Genomic DNA, 23,696 nt, shown 5'->3' on the forward strand with positions numbered 1-23,696 from the left:
CTGATCTGGATTTGTGCTGATGCACCTGGGAATGTGCTAGAAGCTTTTATTTCATTTGAAAGGAGAGAGAGCAAAAGAGAGCAAGAGAGAGAATGAGGGAAGGGGTGGCGAGGGAAGGAGAAAGAGAGAAGTGGAGAGCATGTTTTAATCTGCTGACTGACTCTGTGCTGCCTGTAGCAGCCACAGATGGGCCAGCTTGAAGCCAGGAGACCGGTGCTCAGTCAGTCCAGGTCTGCTTATGTGGGTTTCAGGGACTTAGTGCTAGAACCATCAACCACTACCTCTCAGGGTTCTGCAGAGCTGGAAGCTGGACTCAAAGCAGAATGTTTTATTTATTTATTTATTTATGCAGGCTGCCTGACAGGAATGTAGGTGTTCAAGGAGAGACCCAGCTGCTGCGCCAGGTGCCTATCACTTGGGCTGTAGTCTGTGTTTCCTTCATTGACATTTTTCAGTGTGAATATCCTTGTGTTCTCATTAGATGTCAAACTTTGGCTGCACCATAGTGTTTACATAGCAGGAAGACATGCATTCTATGTCTGTTTTAGCAGTCTTATTTCTTAGGTTTTTTTTTTTTTTGAGGGGTGAATAAAAATAGTTTTATGTCAAGTGGCATTGTTTAGGGAAGATACGTATTGGTAGTTTTATTATTCATTTCAACCCAAGGCATACAGTTATTCATATACATAGTTTTTCAAAGGTTTATTTATTTTTTATTGGAAAGTCAGATTTACAGAGAAAAGAAGAGACAGAAGGAAAGATCTTCCATCCACTGGCTCGCTCCCCAAGTTGCTGCAGTGGGTGGAGCTGAGCTGATCCAAAGCCAGGAGCCAGGAGCTTCTTCCAGGTATCCAGCACGGGTGAGAGTCCCAAGGCTTTGGGCCATCCTCTACTGCTTTCCCAGTCCACAGGCAGGAAGCTGGAAGGCAAGTGGAGCAGTTGGGATGTGAACCGTTGCCCATATTGGATCCTGGCACATGCAAGGCAAGGATTTAGCCACTAGGCTGCCATGCTGGGCCTGCATATAGTTATATATTAACTGAATTATAGCTCTTAGCATCAATGAGAAAAGCCTTAGTTTTCTGGAAGCTAGTTGGTATTATTTATTTTTACATCATGTATTGTAGTAGTTTCAAAATAAATATTTGTGGTAGGGGAATTTTCTTCAAGTCTATATTTGTAATTGTCCATTCTACTGTATCAGTGAAGCTAATTAGATTTGGGGTTAGATTTTGGATCGTTCTCATTGGCCTTTTCCCGCTTCCTAAGTTTCTATGCAGTGAAATCTGATTTCAGTTTAAGCTATTCCAGCGAGCTTCTAAAAATCTCATGGTATGACCTAGAGCATTATCACTCTCTGAATTGCTGAGGAACATCTTGCCTTGAGGCCAGTATTTGGTTCTCAAAGTACAGGTGCCACATGCCTTCCCTTGAATATTGTGCATCTACAAGCTCTTGGGTGACTGCAGTTATAATATCTTCTGGGGATCCTGGAAAAATTTCTTAAGAAACACTGTTGTTGAGTCATTTTGAATGGAACTCTGTGGTGATTTTTTCCAAGAGTTATGAAGCTTTGTAAATGTGCTTAGAAATTACTTCATGGGCATTTTTGTGAATTCTTTGATGTTTCAGCGTAGGTGATGACGTATGTGGCATTACATATGCAGTTAATACAGTATATTCCTTCCTGCACTTTACTTGATCTAGTACACATTAGCATCCTACTTTAAGCATGGTATTTATTTTAAATTATTTGTTTTCCAGGAATTGGGACAAACAGAATTCAAGTTGTAATATTTTTTTCTGCTGTTAATTTGTAAATGCAATATATACCTTTACTTGATCATATATTTTGTGTATCTGTTCATTTCAGAAGAACTTCAGAATACTTTGAATATACAATCTAGTGTATCTTTAATAATGATTGATATTTGATAGTGCTAATATTGATCTTGAAGTAAAAGACAGTACTGATTTGCTAATCACCATGTTGAAGAATTTCAGCATCAAATGTTTTTCTTATTGATATTTTTCCAAAACAAGTGAATCGATAACCCATAGAAATGTATATAGCAGAGTGAATGAGTGACATATTGCGCTGAAGTCTTTTTGATAATGTGCATTGATTAATGTTAGCTATACATCCTCTCACCTGTTTTGTAACTTTACAAATACTTTTTTTCTAGCTAAATCTGGCATTCTTTATGCACATCGACAAGTGGCAACTTGGGAAAGTTACTGTGGTTCTTGGCGGATAAATTTATAGTTGATCTGAATTTCTTAATGTCTTAATCTGTTATTTATTTATTTATTTTTAGGGACTTTCTTCCTCGAGGATCAGGCATCGTAACAAGACGACCTCTTGTGCTGCAGCTTGTTACTTCCAAAGCAGGTAACGTGTATGGTTGCTTACTGCGTGGATAAGTGCATCCCGTGACACCTGCCGCCTCCCTTACTGCATGAATAAGCACATCCCGTGGCACCTGCTGTCTCCCTTCCTGCGTGTAGTACTAAGGTGTGGATTAGCACATCCTGTGGCACCTGCCATCTCCCTTCCTGTGTGTGGTCACTTACTGCGTAGATAAGCACAACCCGTGGCACCTGCCATCTCCCTTCCTGCGTGTGGTACCTTACTGTGTGGATTAGCACATCCTGTGACACCTGCCATCTCCCTTCCTGCGTGTGGTACCTTACTGTGTGGATTAGCACATCCTATGACACCTGCTGTCTCCCTGTGTGTGGTACCTTACTGTGTGGATTAGCACATCCTATGACACCTGCTGTCTCCCTTCCTGTGTGTGGTACCTTACTGTGTGGATTAGCACATCCTATGGCACCTGCTGTCTCCCTTCCTGTGTGTGGTACCTTGCTCCGTGGATAAGCACATCCCACTGCACCTGCCGCCTCCATTACTGCATGGACAGGCACATCCCGTGGCACCTGCAGTCTCCCTTCCTGTGTGTGGTACCTTGCTGCATGGATAAGCACACCCTTCCTGTGTGTGGCCGCTCTGCTGGTGGCAGCTGCTCTCATGCTCTCTGGAGTGTTTCACTTTTCACTGCTGTCTTAACCCCTTTGATTACATAAAAGGGAAAGTCTCATTGCATAGACATTCTTAAAAGTTACTATTTTTATGTTTATAAAATAGTATTTGATCATTATAATTTATCTCAGTAATTTAAAGATGTGAAAGTTATGATAAAAACTATTAGTATTGTAGGAGTAGAGGGGGTATTTCTTTAATCTAGTAAATCCTGTGATGAAAACAGCAGACAGCGTACTTAATGGTAAAAGACTAGAAACTTTACTTGTAATATCAGGAAGAGAGAAGGGTTCATTTTTGCAGTTTCTGTTCAACATCACACTGGAGGTTCTTGCCAAGACCCTTGGGCAGCAAAAATTATAACAGGCTTTTGTATTGGGAAGGAAGAAGTAAAATGATACTATTATAATATACATTATATATAATATATACAAATAAAACTGTGGGAAATCACAAAAATACTATTATAACTAGTAAAGGAGTTTCAGGAAGGTTGAAACACTTAAGAGCAATATCGAAGAATATATTTCATTTCTATACATTTGTAATGAACAATTCAAAAATTAAACTAAACAAAGCAGTTTCATTCACAGCAACATAAAATAGAGTGCACTATTGGGGAATAAATTCAACAAAAGATATGAAAAACATATGCCATGAAGACTACAAAGTTTCATTTAAAAAGATAGATGAAAATCTAAATAAATTGGGAAACATCCCATGATTCTTGATTGGAAAACTTCACAATGTTCCTAAACTGCCATGTGGATGCAATGCATTTCCGGTCAGAATCCTAGCTCTCCTCTTTCTAGAAATGGCATATACTTTAAATCATTTTTCGATGTTATAAATATGTAGGGTTAGTGTGGTATTACAGCAAGTTACGTCACAGCTTGCGAAGCCTACGCTGCATATCAAAGTGCTGATTCAAGTCGTAGCTTCTCCACTTCTAATTCAACTTCCTAGTAACGAGCCTGAGAGGCATCAGATGGCCTAAGCCCTTGGGCCCCTGCGATTGGGTGACCCAGATGGAGTAGCTGGCTCCTGGCTTTGACTTGGCTCTACTCTGGCTTGTGCAGGCATTTGGGGAAGCGAATAGACAGAGGGAAGAGTTCTCTCTGTTCTCCCTCCACTCTGATTACTCCACATTTCAAACCAATCAGTAAATCAACCAACAAATCAATCAATCAATTAATCTGTTAGAGCTGATTCAGAGTAATGGATTCAAATGCCATCATTTGGAAATATGAATTATTTGCAAATTCACCATGCAACAGTCATTACTGTAGGTTCTGAAGATGTAACAATGAGTAGGATGAAGTCCGTGCTCTCAGATGATTGAATTTTATTTGTATCAAGTTTATTTTGGGCTAATGTTTTGGAAATCCCTGTGTAGTTTATGCTTTTCATAATATGCAGTTCCATGAACTTTCTGAAGACCTGTTATATGCAAGTTTTACTCAAAACAGTTGTTAAATCTATATATCTAAAGAGAATGTAAATATTCATTGCACTTTTCTCCTTTCTCATAGTTTTCTAATTTTATTTTTGACATTATTTCTCTTTTTTAAAATTTATTTATTTTTATTTTGCAAAGTAAGATATACAGAGAGGAGGAGAGACAGAGAGGAAGGTCTTCCATCCGATGATTCACTCCCCAAGTGAGCTGCAACGGCCGGTGCTGCGCTGATCTGAAGCCGGGAACCAGGAACCTCCTCCGGGTCTCCCATGCGGATGCAGTGTCCCAATGCATTGGGCCGTCCTCGACTGCTTTCCCAGGCCACAAGCAGGGAGCTGGATGGGAAGTGGAGCTGCCGGGATTAGAACCGGCGCCCATATGGGATCCCGGGGCGTGTTCAAGGAGAGGACTTTAGCCGCTAGGCCATGCCGCCGGGCCTGACATTATTTCTTTATCTCAAATGTATTTTAATGTGTGATGAAATAACTGTTCCTCAGTGTACCTTGTATTATGTTTAAAAATATTTTTTTCCTACTTGAAAAGGAAGGAAGGGAAGGAGTGAAAGAGGAAGAGAAGGAGCAGGAGAGGAAGAGAGAGTCTTTCATTGCTAGCTCACTGTTCAGTTACTTGCAACAGCCTGGTTTGGCCAAAATCAGAAGCCAGGAGCCCAGAATTCTATCCAGTTCTCCCAAATGGGTAGGCGTGGACCTGAGCGCCTGAGCCATCATCCATTGCCTCTCTGGATGCATTAGCAGCAAGCGTGGGCCTACGTGCCTGAGCCATCATGCACTGCCTGTCTGGATGCTTTAGCAGCAAGCGTGGGCCTATGTGCCTGGGCCATCATCCACTGTCTGTCTGGATGCTTTGGCAGCAAGCGTGGGCCTACGTGCCTGAGCCATCATCCACTGCCTGTCTGGATGCATCAGCAGCAAGCTTGGATCAGAAGCAGGGCATGGTTGGCACCAGGTGCAGTAGGCTAATTCTATTCTAACAGCACTGGCAGTTTAACATGCAATACCACACTTGCTCGTACATGGCATGTTTTCACTCTACAGTAATTTGTGAATATTGTTTCTATTTTATCATGCCAGTACTACAGCATTGTATTTTGTTGGTTTACAATTTATTATGAATATCTCTGTGGGAAGATGATCTGTTTTTCACTTTTGAATTTTTATTTAAAGATTGTTTTCTAATTGTGTGGCCAAGTCTATAATAATTTTGTAAAGACAAAATAATGCCACTTGAATCATTCCAAATCAGTATATCCATTGGGTATGAGTGATGTCTTTAAAGTATTCATTATTCTTGCCAATTCTGGGACCATGCTGCATCTTCTCATTTCCTCACATCTTTTATGCTTGTTTGGATGGTTTCTGTGTAGTGTCTCACATTAGGATACTTGATTTTTGTTGCTGTTGTTCGTGTGATTTAAGTAGGGTTTTTGCCATTATGTTTTCTAACATTTAATGCTAAGCTGTATGAACTCTGCTGCTTTTTAATTTTTAATGTAATTTAATGATTTAAATTTTAAGTTGCCTATCTTGGTCAACATTTAACTATAAAATGTCCTATTTTGATTCTCTAGGGAATTTAGTTGTGAAGTCATTTCATCCACATTTCTTCATATATTCACAAAACTTATATTCATCAGACTTTATTGTGTGAATAGCAGACTAGCTGAGAAAAGAGACTGATTGACCAGACACTGGCAAGCTTCTTTGCAATGGGAGAGATCTTCTTATATAATGGGCACCTTCAAAGAAAGGTATAGCATATGCCTACCCTCTTGTTGTTAATTTCCCAATCTTGTCCCTTTCAGGTCCCTGGACCTTCTTTCCTTATTTCCCATTAACTAATGAAGATCTTATCACACATCCCATCTTTTGCACAGAATAGATGAGGCATTGTTCCCTCAGTGTAAAGTCCCATGTGTACAATCATTTAGGTAACTTGGAACATGTGGCTGCTGCATTGTAGCCCTTTAGTTGAAGCCAGATGAGAAACAGGCTCGTTTGAATGTTCATCCTAAGTGAACTGTCTGGGGAAATCCATTGTGGCTGAGGGTCAAGTTGAGAGCAGAGAAAATCCTGAAAGGAGAAAGCTGGTGTGTTTGTCTTCTGCTCATACATTCATTGTGGTTTTTTTTCTATAAATTTGTTCACTTGTTTTATTTGAAACACAGAGACACAGGCACACACATTCCATCTCTAAATGCCTGGGGGTATGGGGACAGGTCAAGGCACACATATTCCATCTCTAAAAGCCTGGGGGTACGGGGACGGGCCAAGCCAGAGCAGCACTGAAAAGTTCTGGATCTCCCATCTGAGTGTCAGAATCTTTGCACATGCTCTGTTCTCCGCTGTTTCCCAGGGTGTGAATTAGCAGGAAGCTGTCATTAGGAGCAAAGCCATGGCTCAAACCTGGGGCTGAACACTTGGTATGAAATACAGGCATCATAAGGGGCATATTAACAACTATGACCATTGCCAGCCCCATTGTCTTAAAATCTTAATTGGGATCAATTCCATAAAAACAACTTTCCCTTAATTAATCCATTCTATAAATATTTATTGAATGCCTACCATATTTCAAGGAAATATCTTTGTCATCATGTAGCCATTAGTCTACATTCTGTGAAAAAAAATGAAAGAAAAACAAACAGAATACTAGGTGATCAAGAGAGTTAATGGCTGTGCCAGACGATCAGTGTTAGGCAGGGGAAGATGGGAGCTCATGATGTGTGTGAAGTTCAACAAGGACTGGAGGAGAGTGTGGATAGCAGAGATGGGCCAGAGAGAGCCAGTGTTGCTCAAACACTAAGAAAGCTGGTTGGGCCAGGGACTTTGAGGGAAATGTGCTGTGTGGTGATATGTGGATTAGAACCTTAAGTGCTAGTGAGTATTGGGGAGTGAAAGGATGGAGTGATTGAAGAATTGGAGAGAGAGTTAAGATAACTCCTTTACATATGAGGAAGATAAAAGGATACTTTAGTTAAATGGAGCAAGGAGAACATGAATGGAAACTGTCAGATTTTTCTCCAGGAAGAAACAATATATTTGTTAATGATGATTATTTTCTTTTTAATTTTCATTAGTTATGCCTCTCATCTGTATTTGAAGTATTATGAATGTCGCCACAACATCCAGAACTGTATTTTGTTATTAGCTGTGAAAAAACACTTCTTGGGTTATCAATTTATGTTTTTTTGTATGTTCATAAAAATTATTTTATATTTAATTTTAAAACTTTTTTTTTTTTAAGATTTTATTATTATTGGAAAGCCGGATATACAGAGAGGAGGAGAGACAGAGAGGAAGATCTTCCGTCCGGTGTTTCACTCCCCAAGTGAGCCGCAACGGGCCGGTGCGCGCCGATCCGATGCCGGGAACCAGGAACCTCTTCCGGGTCTCCCACGCGGGTGCAGGGTCCCAAAGCTTTGGGCCATCCTCAACTGCTTTCCCAGGCCCAATGCAGGGAGCTGGATGGGAAGTGGAGCTGCTGGGATTAGAACCGGCGCCCATATGGGATCCCGGGGCTTTCAAGGCGAGGACTTTAGCCGCTAGGCCACGCCGCCGGGCCCTAATTTTAAAACTTTTTAGGGTCTGGTGCAGTAGCCTAGTGACTAAAGTCTTTGCCTTGCATGTGCCAAGATCCCATATGGGCCTGGTTTGTGTCCTGGCTGCTCCACTTCCCATCCAGCTCCCTGCTTGTAGCCTGGGAAGCAGTAGAGGACGGCCCAAAGCCTCAGACCCTTGCGCCTGCATGGGAGACAAGGAAGAAGCTCCTGGCTCCTGGATTCAAAACAGCTCAACTCTGGCCATTGTGGCCACCTGGGGGGTGAACTAGCAGACGGATCTTTCTCTCTGTCTGTTTCTCCTTCTCTCTGTATATTTCCCTTTCCAATAAAAATAAGTAAATCTTAAAAACTGGCAGGTCAGATATTTAGTGCAGTGATAAAGATAGCACTTGGGATGCCCACATCTCGGATCGGAGCGCCTGAGTTGAGTTCCAGTTTCAGTTGACTTCCAGCTTCCTGTTAAGCCACACCAAGGGAAGTGGCAGATTAGGACTCCAATGCTGGAGTCCCCACCATGCATATAGGAGACTCATTGAGTTTTAGGCTCTTGGCTTTGGCCCTACTCAACCCCACATGTTGAAGGCATTTTGGGTTTCGAACTGACAGATCTCCCTGTCCCTCCCTTTCTTTCTCTCACTCCATCCACTCTTTCCACATCCTTCCTTTGCTTTTTCAATAAAATAATGATGTAATAGGTAAACATTTATAAAACATGTTCCCTGTAATTCGCATTGGCATATCTGGTGATGATTCCCAGACCTAGCTCCTGACCTAGCTTCCTCCGATGCAGACCTTGGAAGGGAGTGCCAAGGCTCAAGTTTGTGGCTGCCGCCTCCTAAGCACCAGACTGGAGTTGAGATGCTTTGGCTCCACCTCTGCTTCTAGCCATCTGTTTGCATTTGTGAATGAACCACTAGAGGGATATCTCTTTGTCTATCTCTCTGTATCTGCCTCCCACATAAATAAAAATAGAAGAGTTGGAAATTTTTCATATATATATTCAAGCGTCTTTGCATTCCTAAGTTGTATTTGGTTATGGTAAGGTATTTTATTGTAATGTTGAAGCAGTTTGGATTATTTGCATTTCTTTATTACTCTAGCACCAAGTTATTGAATCGTCTGTAACTTATATGGAAGACCTAGACCTAGATGGGGCTTCTGGCTGCTGGCTTCAGCCTGGCCCAGCTCCAGCTGTTATGGCAATTTGGGGAGTGAACTAGCAGGTGGATGGTCTATATCTCTCCCCTTTTTTCTTTCAAAAATTAAATAATCTTTAAAAAAAGGAGTTCCCACTTCTACCAACAGGATGGATTTAGAAAAAAATTTTTTAACTTTGATACCTTTCTTTGTCTGAAATCAGAATCATAAAATCTACTTCAGAGGATTCTTAGACTGATTAAATAGAAATATCAAAATATGCAATGGTAGTGATGCTGACTGTAGCTAATAAAGTTATCCCTACTTATTGTAGTTTTCTAACTATCTGATTTGGTTCTACCTGCCCTGTGTAAGAGTGTCTATTCTTATGGCAGGAAAAGTCGTTGTGTTGGGACACTTTGTCCACCTGACTGCACATCTGCCCCAGTGCTCTCAAATTGCACAACACTGGGGCCAGGTGCCACCACAACCCCAGTTGTGGTCTGGATTAGGCTCTTCCTATCCATGGTTCTATTCCTGAACCCCTGGATCTGAGACATAGCTTTCTGAGTAAAGCAAAGCTAGTACTTCTCCTTAATTGGGTACAGAAACTAAAATGCATCACTGGGTTTTTAAAATGAGTTGTTAAAGTTAGTAGAAGAGAATCTAAAGAAATAAAGAGGTACACATTTTTGTTGTTGTTGTTGTTAACCAGGAGCCTGGAATATAATCTAGGTGTCTCATGTTAGTCAGGGGGGTCTGAGTGCCTGAGCCACCCATCTAGTGCCTTCCAAGGCACTTTAACAGGGAGCTGGATCAGAAGTGGCAAAACTGGGACTCGAGCCGGCAGTCACAGTGGATGTTGCTGTCTCAGGTGGCAGTTTAACACTGCCACAGTAATTGCCCCAATCAGACTTACTTTAATTCTGATTTGAGAGTGAAACAAGATGGCGGAGTAGGGTGAGGACACATTGAAACAGAGGATCATTAGCCAGGGTGAAGCAAAGATGCTATAATCCTGGGACATAGAAGAGGACAGACCAACAGCAGAGGGGCACCTAGAAACCTGTGGACACAGAGAGGCAGCAGAGACAGCAGAGTGGTGTTGCAGTGACTAGATACCCCAGTTATGGTTGGTGATTATGATTGGCGACCAGAGCTCTGCTAGTGGCCAGGTGGGAAGGGGAGAGCACCTGGAGCTCAGCAGGTGAACCCAGGCATAGACCTGCCTGCACTTCTGATTTGCTTGATTCAACCATGATCAGAAGTTGACCGGCAGAGCCCAAGCAGGCGGGTGCAGGAACAGGGTGGATTTCATGGCTCAGACCCCCCCACCAATGCCACATCGGGTGCCATTTTGTGTTCTGAGGAAAAGACTGTGCAGGGGGCTGGAGGGACAACAGTAGGCTGCACATGCGGTAAGCCAGTAGTGAGCTAATTTCCAGACACATTGCACTGGTCTCACAGGGAAAAACGTATTGACTTGGTTTCCTACAGGTTCCGCCCAAAATAGTTATGGGTAACCTCCAGATCTAATGGCCAGCAGATTCTGGCAGTACCAGCAAAGGACCATAGGGTTGAAAGTGGTGAGCCAGGAGCTGAGGCTATGCAGACCATGGTAGAAGCCTAATGCAAGAGGTCAGGCCTGAAACTCACTGGAGGGAGTTGCGCAAGTGACAATAAACTAAGAACTGGGTACTGAACGCAATTGATAAAATTGACCTCTGGGCCACTGGGCAGCACAGCTTAGGAGCTGGCCTTAGGGAGAGGATCTGCTAGCAAGAGGTGTAATAACCAAGAGCAGAAGAAGAGACAGAGGCACAGTGAATATCACTGACATCTTCCCTGCAATGGAGCAAATGCCTTTGTCAACCTCAGAGGAAGACATTGAGAAAAAGGGAATAAAGAACTTTAAAAACTTTTTATAAAGCTTCTTAACAATGAGAAGCACATACAGGGGTTCAAGGATTTTAAGGAATATGTCACACAGGAAGTAGCAACACTGAAACAAAATCAAGCCAAATTATTAGAAATGAAGGACACAATGGAGGAAATTGAGAATTTAGTGAAAAACCTTATTAATAGAATGAATGAGGCAGAAGAAAGAATCACAGAACTGAAAGACATTTCCTTCAACAATGGAGGCTAAATTAAAAAGCTGGAACAGGGACTAAGTCAAGCTAAGAAAAGTATTCAATAATTGATTGGTACTACTAAAAGGCTAATATAAGAGTTATGGGAGTTCCAGAAGGCACAGAAAGAGAAGCTCAGTTTAAAAACATACTCAATAAAATAATAAAGGAAAACTTACCTAATTTGTAAAAATTATTGGGAACAGAATACAGGAGGGGCACAGAACTCCATTAGGGATGACCAAAGTGATTTTCACCATGCTCATGATAATCAAGCTTTCTTCAGTTAAACATGGGGAAAAGGTCCCTGAATATGAACAATAACAGTTAACATATAGAGGAACCACAATCAGACTGACAGCTGACCCCTCACAGGAAACTCTACAGGCCAGAAGAGAATGGAGTGACATTCCAGACTCAAAAAGGAAAAAATTGTTGGTCAAGAATAACATACCTAGCAAAATTTTTCTTGTCTTTGAAAATGAAGGAAAATTTTTCCACAGAGTGAAGAATATGTCAAAGAATATACCTCTTCCAGACCTGCCCTACAGATGATACTTAACAATGTTCACTTGACAGAGAAGAGGAATACCACCTACCAAAACCAAAATCAAATTGGAGAACATCCCTATAAAATAACAACAGAAGACTAAATAAAAACATGAACAAACCATTGCTAAAATGGCAGGGCCAAATTACTACCTATCTATATTAACTCTGAGTGTAATTGGCTTAAACTCATCAATCAAATGTCATAGATTAGCAGACTGGATCAAAAATAAAACCCATGTATGTGCCTGCAGTAGCATTTCTTACCAACAAAGATATATGGAAATTGAAAGTGAAAGGATGGAAAAAGATATTGCAGGCTAAAGGAAAAGAAAAACAAGCTGGTATAGCATTCTTTTTTTTTACCCAAATTATTATTTTTTTTATTAATTACATTGTATTATGTGACATAGTTTCATAGGTACTGGGATTCTCCCCTCCCCTCCCCAAACCCTCCCACCATCGTGGATTCCTCCACCTTGTTGCATAACCACAGTTCAAGTTCAGTTGAGATTCCCTCATTGCAAGCATATACCAAACATAGAGTTCAGCATCTTATTGTCCAGTCAAGTTCAACGGCTTCTTAGGTATACCCTTTCTGGTCTGAAGACAGAGCCAGCAGAGTATCATCCCGATCAATTAAAAGCTCCAACATACCATCAGCAAAAATTTACATCATTATGGAATTAATTGACATAGTAATGAGTAACCAATATGTTAAAAATAAAAGCGAGTTCTTAACCATATTCTGTGACCATCTCATTGACATTTCTGGTATAGCATTCTTATATCAGATAATATTGTTTTGATGTGAAAAACATTAAAAGAGATGAAGAAGGACACACGTCATGATCAAAGAACCCATTCAGCAAGAAGAAATCACCTTACTGGTTGCTTAGGATGTTTTCTTTTTCATATCTAATTTTACTTTGTTTTTCTCTTTTGCTTTTCTTTGCTAGTCTGGTGAAAAATGTGCTTTGCTCATCTTTAAAAAATGACTTTCTGGTTGCAATTTGTAGTTTTTTTAGTTTCAGTTCCACTTATTTTTGCTGTGATTTTTGTCATTTCTTGCTTCCTGCTCATTTTTTTCTTTCTAAATAAGTCATTGAGAGGTGTTATGAGATCATTTATTTGAGATATTTCTATTTTTTTGTAAGCACCTCATGTTATGAATGTCCCTCTTAATATTGTTTCTGCTACATCTTTTGGGTTTTGATATTTTTGTTTTTGTTCTCATGAAATTGTTTTTTTCTTATTAATTACATCAAAGACTCAAAGGTCACATGGTACCATCAATTTCTTCAAGAAGGTTTTTGATTTTCATTTCTTCAGTGACACATTTCTTGTGCAGTAGTATGTTACTTAACTTCATGTCGTTGTGAATTTTTAATTTTTTTCCTGTTACTGATTTTGTTTTATGGCTTTTCATCTAAGGGGAGATACAGTAACTGTGTAATACAGACTATCATATCCAGGTGTGAAGATTCAATGCAGTATACATCTCTACTTCCAAATCAAAGATGGACTCCCAAGGAAACTTAAAATATCTTGAGAGTTAGATGCTGGACTCTCTGCCGTTGTCCATAGCTACAGTGTCAGGATACACTTAAATAGCAGAATGATAGACTTATGACAGTTTATGAAAGACTATATTATTGTAATATATAGGGGAAATCGGTAGTGGGGGAGAGATTTGGGGAAAAGGAAGGGAAATTCCCTGAACATATGGAATTGTATCATAAAATTTTTTAAAAAGTTTAAAAAATATATGATTTGATTTTTTTCAGGTTCATACTCTTTAATATCTGTTTAAATTTATTTTTGTTTTTATTTAAATTTGTTTCAATTTAATTTGTTTCAATTTTATTAGTGGGTCAGGCTTTTTCCTTCCTTCCTTCCTTCCTTCCTTCCTTCCTTCCTTCCTTCCTTCCTTCCTTCCTTTCTTTCTCTCTCTTTCTTTCCTCTTTACCACCTTCCTTCTTCTGCTGTTTTATCTATCTTTCTAAATGAGAAAAATAGTTTGATAGGTAGAAAAGGGTCTGGCATAATGGCTCAGTGGCTAAATCCTCGCCTTGCGTGGTTGGGGATTCCATTTGGTCAATTGTTCATGTCCCAGCTGATCTACTTCCCATCAAATCCCTGCTTATGAACTGGGAAAGCATTAGAGAATGGCCCAAATCCTTGGGACCCTGCACTGTTAAGCCTGGGGATGCTGCATCTACATGGGAGACCTGGAGGAAGCTCCTGACTCCTGGCTTCAAATGGGCTTGACTCAGCTCCGGCTATTGTGGTCACTTGGGGAGTGAACCAGCAGGTAGAAAATCTTTCTGTCTCTCCTCTCTGTAAATCTGCTTTTCCAATAAAAATAAATAAATCTTAAAAAACAGAAGGAGATCTAGAAAGACACACGGGGGAGGGGGCGGGAGAGAGAGAGAGAGAGAGAGAGAGAGAGAGAGAGAGAGAGAGAGAGATCAACAGAGTGAGCTCCCATGTGCCTGTAACAGCTGATTCTGGGCTGAACATTAGAGCCAGGAATTCAAGCTAGATCTCTTATGTGAATAACAGGAACTCAATTACTTGAGCCATGACTATTCCTTTTTAGGGTGTGGATTAGTAGGGGATTAGAGTCAGGAGCCCTAGTGGAACTTTGAACCGAGGAACTCTGCTATGGAACATGGGTATCTTAAAGGGTGTCTTAGTGCCTCACTCTCACCCCCTCCCGCCCGCTTCTTCAGTTATCTCTCCTTGACTTAAGCACTGCTCTGTATTTACTAATAAGCATACAATTTGTAGTAGTTTAGTTCTATATTTTCCAAAAGCAATTTTCACTCAACTCTAAAAATTGTGAGCAAAGCAAAGGATCTATTATGCGTGAATTGAACTAGATTTTATTTCTTCACAGATAACTTTTCCTTAATACTGTCTGCATTCCCATTTAGAAGGAAAATTACTCAATTGGAGATATGATATGTTCACTCAAAGGAAATTAGTATTTCAGTGAGTTACCCATCGTGAGAATGAGATTGGGCTGGCCAAGTTGGTGATGACTTGCTGGGTTTTAGGTCTGCTTGTGAATGTTGTATTTTAGGAGAAGGTGTTGAGTTGTAATTTGCCTTGAGTTTCCATACCAAAAATTTTGTTCTTTGGGGGTTAGTCCTCTGGTTCATGCCATATCTTCTCCAGAATTATGCCAGTTTATGGAGTCTAGATGGAAAGGAGATACCAGATTCCTTAATTTTAAGACTTCTCCCCCAACCTTTAGTTTTCCCATTACAATGGATAATCCTAAATATAACTGATATAGAAAGAACTAAAAATCAACCTGTAGAAGGTTTATTTGTCTGAATCTTAGAGAAGAAATATGACTAGAAATGTAACAGATAAACTTGTTTTATACCATCCCTATGCCTATTGTTAGCTGCTAGTTACTGCTTGCTTACCATTTCCACGTTCCTTGCTTCTTGTTTGGCATCAAATAGCAGAGATCAAAGTACGGATGTTCCTTGTAGCTGCGTCTGTTGAACGTTTTGGGGTTGTGTGGAAAGTATTTTCTTGGGCTACTCTTTCTTGGGGCATGCTTTATGCTTCCCTCTGTACATCCTTTATTCTCTTCCCCATTCGATGTGGAGCAGTAGTTCACTGACACAGGGTCTGACAAGTTATTTAACTGCTGCTGAACAATCTCTTTTAGAAGGTTGTTGCTAGGGGATCTAAACACGAAAAGAATAAATCATGGTTATTTTGTGGATTTACAATAGTGTTTTATAGTAATTTCAAGCGTTTGTTTTCAGAGTAAGCTAAATTCACTTTAAGTACTTTTCAACAAATTGTGTTAATTCAATATTTATCTGTTGCCTGAAAGCCTGTTGGATTCCCCTCCGTTATTATATTTCCAAAGTGTGTTTGTTTTATAAACTTATATCCTCATGTTTTTTCACTCATTCATCAGCTCACTAAATGATTGTGAATGCCTACAGTGTGCCACACAGCAGAGGAGCTGCCAGTTTGTGTCTTGCATGCCATGTTTCAATTATTTCCTGTTGCTCTCATCATAGCTAATGTTTAAAGAGACATGATTTTTTAAAAACTTGTGTATAAGTAATACACTGATGGAAATTTTTCTAGCACTTAACATTGGTTTTTGTTGTTCCACTATATAGGCATTTGGGGTTATGCAATACTTTACAGGCATTACAAAAACAGAATTTAGAAAGAACATACGTAAGGCATGTAAAAACCAATTGGAAATTCCATTTTGGTAAAGGTCTTTAATCTAAAGCATGTCAACTGCAACTTTCACTTCATCCATTTACCCTTGTTTTTGTCATTCACCATTGAAAACCTGTTTCTTCATGTGCAAGTAGTATATATAACTCTTTGTACTATTTTGTTTATCATTGTACTATTTTAGTGTTTTCATTCTGCTACATACATATTTGCTGATATTTGTGTTAGATTGTATCTAGACTCAATTAATCATGTATTAGAGTTACTATGCGTATAAGACTATTAAAATATAATACAGGTCTATTTTTATATACAAGGTAAACATAATCTTGAAAGGTTGTCTGGATTATTTGCTGTTGTCTAAACTCTTGTTTGCCTTTTAAATGAATCCTAGTTACTTGTGTCTGTTAATGGTATTGTTAAGGTTGGCCACCTTTACTCATGTGGAGGCTGTTTTTATAGATTTGTGAAGGGTGTGCAAGTGCATACACATAACATAGTTCCTAAACTGTAGTGACCAACAATGAGGATGTGTTAGGACTGAGGATGTGCAGGTAAAGGATTTATAAGACAGGTACTGGGTTTTTCCAAGATGGCGGTTTAGAGTGCAGACAGGTTTAAACTGACGCAGAATTGTTAGCCTGAAGCACAAAGGGCAGATTCTAGAAAAAGATAAAGGTCTGACTGCTCCCGGCAGTACCTGGAGTGCCCTGGACACGGAAGCAGCGGCGACAGCGGAGTGGTGTTGCAGGACCAGATAACTCAGTGGCAGTCAGCAGACGGTGATCTGATCTGAACTCCAGTGGCAGCTAAAGCTTCAGCGGCCGCCAGTTGCAGAGGGAGCTTGCTGGGAGCTCGGGAGGTGAACACAGGCAAAGAACTGCCTGTCCTGCTGATTCGTTTGACCAGACCACGAGCAGAGACGGAGTAGCAGACCCCAAGGGGTGGTGCAGGAACAGGGTGGATCTCACAGCCCAGACCCCACTAGTGCCTCATAGGGCGCCATTCCCTGTACTTGGGTAAAGATTGTGGATCTAGGGCCGGGAGCAGGCTTGTTTCTGGGTGAGTGCACTACATTGATCCCACAGGGAAGCAGTACCAACCTCACAGCCTGCAGGTTCCACACACGGTGGGTCTGTGTGGCCCCAGACCTAACAGCCAGCATCTGTGAATTTCCAGAAGTGCACGTCAGATGCCATTTTGTGCAGTGGGACGTAGAGAGATGGGAGGAACAACAGTAAGCTGCACGTGCACTAAAACAGGACCAAAGGCTGAGGGACTGGAAGGACAACAGTGAGCTGTGCAAGCACTAAACTGGGAGTAAAATCACTTCCAGCTCAGTGCATTGCACTGGTCCCACAGAGAGAACAGTTCCAACATAGCGTTGTACAGGCTCCACCCAAAATAGGACAAAACGACCAGCAGGTGCCATCAAGATCAACATTACTGACAGCCTAGTTATTTAGGAAACCTGGTGTCTCCCGAATCCTGGGAATTGCTTGGAACAGAAGTGGGAGAAAGGGTGTACTGAGAACAGAGTGGCCACAGCATGGGATCACTGGAGGCAGAGAGTGGTGAGCCAGAGGCTGGGGCTACAGAGGCAGTCTGTGGTGGAAGCCTAGCACAAGAGCCCAGGCTTGAAACTTGATATAGGGATTGGCACAAGCAACTACAAAGAACTGGGTACCAAACCCAATCAATAAAATCGACCTGTACACCAATGGGTAACACAGCTCAGAAACCAGCCATAAGCAGAAGCTACTAACCAGAATTGCAATGACAAAGAGTAAAAGAAGAGACAAAGTTACAATGAATGTTACTGAAGACTCTCCTGTAGAGGAGCAAAAACCTCTGCCACCTTCAGAGTTAACTGAGGAAGACATGGAGACAATGGGGGATATAGAATTCAGAACACTTGTTACAAAGTTTCTTATCAACAGTGAGAACCATATGCAGGAGTTTAAGGAATATGTCACACAGGAAATAGCATCACTGAAACAAAATCATGCAGAATTATTGGAAATGAAGGACACAATGGGCAAATTAAAAACTCAGTGGAAAGCCTCAATAAAAGAATCAATGAAGCACAAAAAAGATTCTCACAATTGAAAGATATCTCCTGTCATGATGGGGAACAACCAAAAAGCTGGAAGCAGACATGGGTTAATCTAAAGAAAGTATTCAAGAATTAAGGGCCCAGCACGGTAGCCTAGCAGCTAAACTCTCTTGCATGAGCTGGGTTCCCATATGGGTGCCAGTTCTAATCCCGGCGGCTCTGCTTCCCATCTAGCTCCCTGCTTGTGGCCTGGGAAAGCAATCGAGGACAGCCCACAGACTTGGGACCCTGTACCCATGTGGGAGACCCAGAAGAAGCTCCTGGCTCCTGACTTCAGATTGGCTCAGAAAAGATTGACTAAGAAAAGGAAAAGCAACTACCAAACCAAAGGCACATGTGGAGAGCATCCCAGTAAAGGGCCAGCAGAAGACCAGATCAAAGAACAAACCAATGCTAAAATGACAGGACCAAACTACTAACTATTCATATTAACCCGAAATGTAAATGGCTTGAACTCATCAATCAAATGTCAAAGATTATGGAACTGGATCAAAAAACAAAAGCAAAAACAAAAACAAAACCCATCTGTCTGTTGCCTGCAGGAGAAATATCTCACCAACAAAGATCAGAGGAAATTGAAAGTGAAAGGATGGGAAAAAAACTCTAAGCTACTTTTAAGGAAAAACGAGTGGGTGTAGTCATTCTTTTTTTTAAATTTTTATTTTCAATTTTTGAATTAGATGGTATAATTTGATATAGACTTGGATTTCCCCCCAAACTCCCACCCCCGACAGATTTTCCCCATTTTACTACAGTGGTATAATCCTTCATAAAGAATCATAATTCCATCAGTCTCTTATTCAAGTGTACCCTGACATTGCTGATACAGATGTCAGAAGTCCAGCATCCCATTGTCTACACATGTCCAACAGTTTCATTGGGAATCCATCTTTTGTCTGGAAGCAGGAATGCATGTTGCATTATACCCCCACATCTGGATATGGTAGACCCCAGTACTCCATCAACACACATTTCCATAATTCAGAAGCCATGAAACAAGGTCAACAACTGGTATGAGTTAGAACAACACCCATAACAACAACAACAACAAATTATAGCACCATGAAAAAAACATGCCACTGAGTAACCAATACCTGGGTGACAAAAAGGAAACAGAAGTCTCTTGGGAAAAATGATGCCACCGTGTAATCCATGAGCCAGCAATGAATTCAACAAGAATTTTATATCAGATGATGTGGTCTTTGACGTGAAAACCTTAAAAGGGACGAAGAAGGACATCACATAATGATCAAAGGATCCAATCAGCAAGAAGAGATCACCATAATAAATGTATAGACACCTAATGCCAGGGCACCTTGCTACATGAAACAAATATTAATAGATTTAAAGGGAGAAATAGACTCCAATACAATAATAGTGGGGGACCTTAATGCCCATTATCATCAATGGACAGGTTGATGTGAGAGAAACTCAGCAAGGATTCCAATGCACAGATGTTGGAACTGAGGATGGTCCATGGATGCTAGCGAAAGAGTAGGCAGAAATAGTATGGGAGAGGGAGTCTGGAGGGAGGCTTGGAGAACACTGCCCACAGGCAGGGCCAGCCGTCCTCCTCCTTGTGCTCCTCAGCTCTGCACTGAGCTGTCTTCGAGTTCAGCCCGAGTAAGAGCTGGTGTGTCTGCGTCCATCATGCTTAGGTGTCTGCTCTGCAGGGACACACACCAAATGTGTGGAGCAGCTTTCCTTATCTATAACAACCACACCATACAGTCTGTTTTACTCACATATTCAGTAGGGAGAAAAATGATTTTATTGTTTGAGTCCCATTTTTACAGTAGTCCTGCTGTTTCCTAACTATTTCCAGGAGCAATGGCCTGTAGTATGTGCTTGGTAAAACTGAAATCTCCGGTTAAGGAAAAGTATGCAGAAATGAGCATGTATATATTTTTGCAGAAGGAGTGAGTTTATGGATTAGAAAAAACTTATTGTAGTTTGTATTTTGCTTATTTGTATTGACTAGTGATTTCTTTGCATTTTTGCTTTAAGTATGTATTTGTAATTTTTTGTTTAAATGTTTGAGGTTAAACAAGATGGATACAGATGACTTTAGCAAAGGTGTTTCGGGTGCTTATTGAATAAAATGTTGGAGGAGATAAAGTTGATGTGTTTTGTCCCAAATGTTTCTCAGATGTGATGCCCAGAACTGTTTTGTTGTGTTTTAAAGGGAATGAGGCGGACACAGCGGTTAAGCCATGTGGGTCCTGTGTAGGAGTACCTGACTCTATTCCTGGCTCCCATCCTGACTCCAGCCTCCTGGATGGCAGTGGAGAGGATTAAGCAATTGGGTTTCTGCCATCTTTGTGGGAGATCTGGGTTGCATTTCTGGCTGCCAGCTTTGGCCTAGACTAGTCTTGACTGTGATGGAATCTCACTTCCTGTATTTGTCTGGCTTTTTCTCAAATAAATAAATTAAAGCAACTGAAAGTACAAATGGAGCATTCAATAGTGTTTTTAAGCTTAGAATCTGGACTCTAGATGTGCGATGTAAATTACTGCTCTCTGAGGTGTTGGCATAATATTAAACTTCCTCCAGGGAACTGTGCATTGTAGTAATTGGTTATTCAAGTGAAAGTGTTAGAGAAAAACTACCCCACCACACATAAGTGGAGACCTTCCACTTAAATTGACAAAATGTAAGAAACAGATTAGCAAGGAACAGATTTTTTAAAAAATTTATTGGAAAGTCAGATATACAGAGAGGAGAGACAGACAGAAAGATCTTCTGTCTGCTGATTCATTCCCAGGTGCCCACAATGGCCTGAGGTGAGCCGATCCAAAACCAGGACCTGGGAGCCTCTTCCGGATTTCCCACATGGGTTCAGGGTCCCAAGGCTTTGGGCCGTGCTCGACTGCTTTCCCAGGCCACAAGCAGGGAGCTGGATGGGAAGTGGAGCTGCCGGGATTAGAACCGGCGCCCAAATGGGATGCTGGTGCATGCAAGTCAAAGACAGTAGCCTCTAGGCTACTGCACTGGTCCCAAGAAACAGATTTTTATTCATGCATGTACAGACATTCACAGAAAAATAGGTCTTAAAGACATGGATTGAACTGGCTACTCACACAGCATTTTAATGAGAAGGGAGAGAAAGGCGCCTGAGGGGAAACCAGCTGATTTTATTTTATTTTATTTTATTTTATTTTATTTATTTTATTTTATTTTATTTTAACAGAAAATGAACCCTTGAGAGAACAGATGGCGGTAGGGTAGTTAACTGACATTGTCTGTTGGGTGTGTTGAGCAGGCTTATGCTCTGGTGATGCCTGGAGAGAGGGTTCATGATGGCTGAATTCTTCCAGCTTCTTTTGGGAATCTGTGCTTTTAGACAGGAGTTTCAGGAACTCAGATGCCTTCTGCTCTTAATTGTTATGGCACAGTGGCATATTCTAGAACTCTCACATGAGTGGAAGTCAAAAGGATTGGTGACTTCATTTTCATGAAATTTAGGAAACAATCCAGTGATTATTTCTCCAAATGATTTTCTCTCCCCACTGGCCTCTTTTCTGGCCCTGTAATTATACGAGTGTTTTCGTCCATCATTTGCATACTTTCTCTTAATTAATTGCAATTCTATTAGTTTGTTTTATTCAGTGGGTTCTCTCTGTTTCTTTTGGAATCTTCTCTATTGCTATGTTTTCAAGTTCATTAATCTTTTTCATTATAATGTTTAATCTGCTGACATTTTTCAGGTGAGATGTATTTTTCATCTTCAAAATTCAGTTTTAATTTTCTTAATGTCTTCCATTTTTTCTCATTATAAATTTCAGTTTTTAGCCAATATTCTTGGGCACACAGAATTCATTTGTATGTGTGAGTGTGTGTGTGGACATGTGCAGACATATAGAAGCTGTTAAAAATTTCTTAAATTTTTTTTTTCTTTGAACTGGAAAGGATGAGTTAGAGAGAGGAGACAGAAAGGTCTTCCATCTGCTGGTTCACTCCCCATATGACCGTAATGGCTGGTGCTTAGCCGAAGCAAAGTTGCTCCTTTGGGGTCTCACATGTGGGTTCAGGTTCCCGAGGCTTTAGGCCATCATTCACTGCTTTCCCAGGCTACACGCAGGGTAATTGGACCATCCAGGACATGAACTGGCACCCATATGGGATGCTGGTGCTTGCAGGTGGAAGATTAGCCAATTGAGTCAGTCCCCATATATTTTTTTAAAAATCTGATATTGCTTTCAAATTATATTTTTTAAAGATTTATTTATTTTTATTGGAAAGGCAGACATGTAGAGAGGAGGAGAGGCAGAGAGGAAGATCTTCTGTCTGATGGTTCACTCCCCAAGTGGCCACAATGGCCAGAGCTGTGCTGATCTGAAGTCAGGAGCCTGGAGATTCTTCTGGGTCTCCCACTGGCTTTGGGCCATCCTTGACTGCTTTCTCAGGTCACAAGCAGGGAGCTGGATGGGAAGTGGGGTTTCTGGGACTAGTACTGGCGCCCATATGGGATCCCAGTGCACTCAGTGTGAGGACTTTAACTACTATGCTATCGCCTTGGACCCAGTTTGCAATTTTAGATTAATGTTTATTCCTAATGATTGAAATTTATCCTGATTGTAGGTCATATTTTCCTGATTCTTTGCATGTCTGTGAATTTTGACTGGATGCTGTATGTTGTGGCTTTTATGTTGTGCTGGGTTCTGCTTGAATCATTTTGGAATTCATTCTGATTTAATGACCTTGAAGCTTTTAAAACCTGTCAGAGCTATGTATAGCCCGGGCAGATTTGATTGTTGTGATCTGCTTTAAATCCGTGTATTAGTAAGCATTTCCAGTCTGGCTGTTTGGAACACCATCAGTTCTAGTCGTGCTGTGAGCTCTCCTGGATAGTGTTCCCGCATGCGTTTGGAGTTAATTCCTCACAGGCCGTTTTTACCAGTCTCTGAAATTTTCTTTACATACAATTATCTTCTATTATTTCACTCCACAAAACTATAGCTTCTGTGGCTTCTTTAAATGCTGACGTGTGTCTCTTCATCGTGGTGAGACTGCTGAATTCTGTGTGGGTGCCTCATCCCAGGACTGGTGACTTTGAGATGTTTTTCCAGGCAGTGAAGTCGTCGCCTGGGAGAGTCCCTTCTTTCGGGGTTTACTGTCATTTACTGCTTGGTGTCTAATATTTCAACACCATTTTCATAATCTGTTTGTTAATACTGATTATTTAGGGTGTAAGAGTAGATCGAATTCCATCATGCTTGATAGGAGAGATGAGACCCAGTTAACCTTTTATCTTGTTTGTTACCAATCCTTATTTGAAGAGTTAGTTTTCATTGCTAATGAAAATATTGCCAGGACTAGTTTTGGATATTGGCTTGTTACTATGGGGTGAAAAAAATTGTACAATTATACTTCCAAGATAAATTATTCATTTCTCTCCTGTGCATTTTTCTCTCTCAGTGTATCTCCCACTTATACATACTAACAAAAAGTT

At 40.8% G+C, this 23,696-nt stretch overlaps 1 protein-coding gene across 4 annotated transcripts in view; it reads left to right on the forward strand.

The window, feature by feature from the left end:
* DNM3 (dynamin 3) overlaps positions 1 to 23,696 on the forward strand; it is a 512,631-nt gene that overhangs the window by 85,094 nt on the left and 403,841 nt on the right. For all 4 annotated transcript variants that reach the window (XM_058660674.1, XM_058660671.1, XM_058660672.1 and 1 more), the window contains exon 2: positions 2,319 to 2,392. In XM_058660674.1, coding sequence (XP_058516657.1) covers positions 2,319 to 2,392 — 74 coding nt within the window. The remainder of the gene's footprint in view (positions 1 to 2,318; positions 2,393 to 23,696) is intronic.

This window comes from Ochotona princeps, chromosome 2 (genome assembly GCF_030435755.1).
Source record: "Ochotona princeps isolate mOchPri1 chromosome 2, mOchPri1.hap1, whole genome shotgun sequence".
Taxonomy (NCBI): domain Eukaryota; kingdom Metazoa; phylum Chordata; class Mammalia; order Lagomorpha; family Ochotonidae; genus Ochotona; species Ochotona princeps.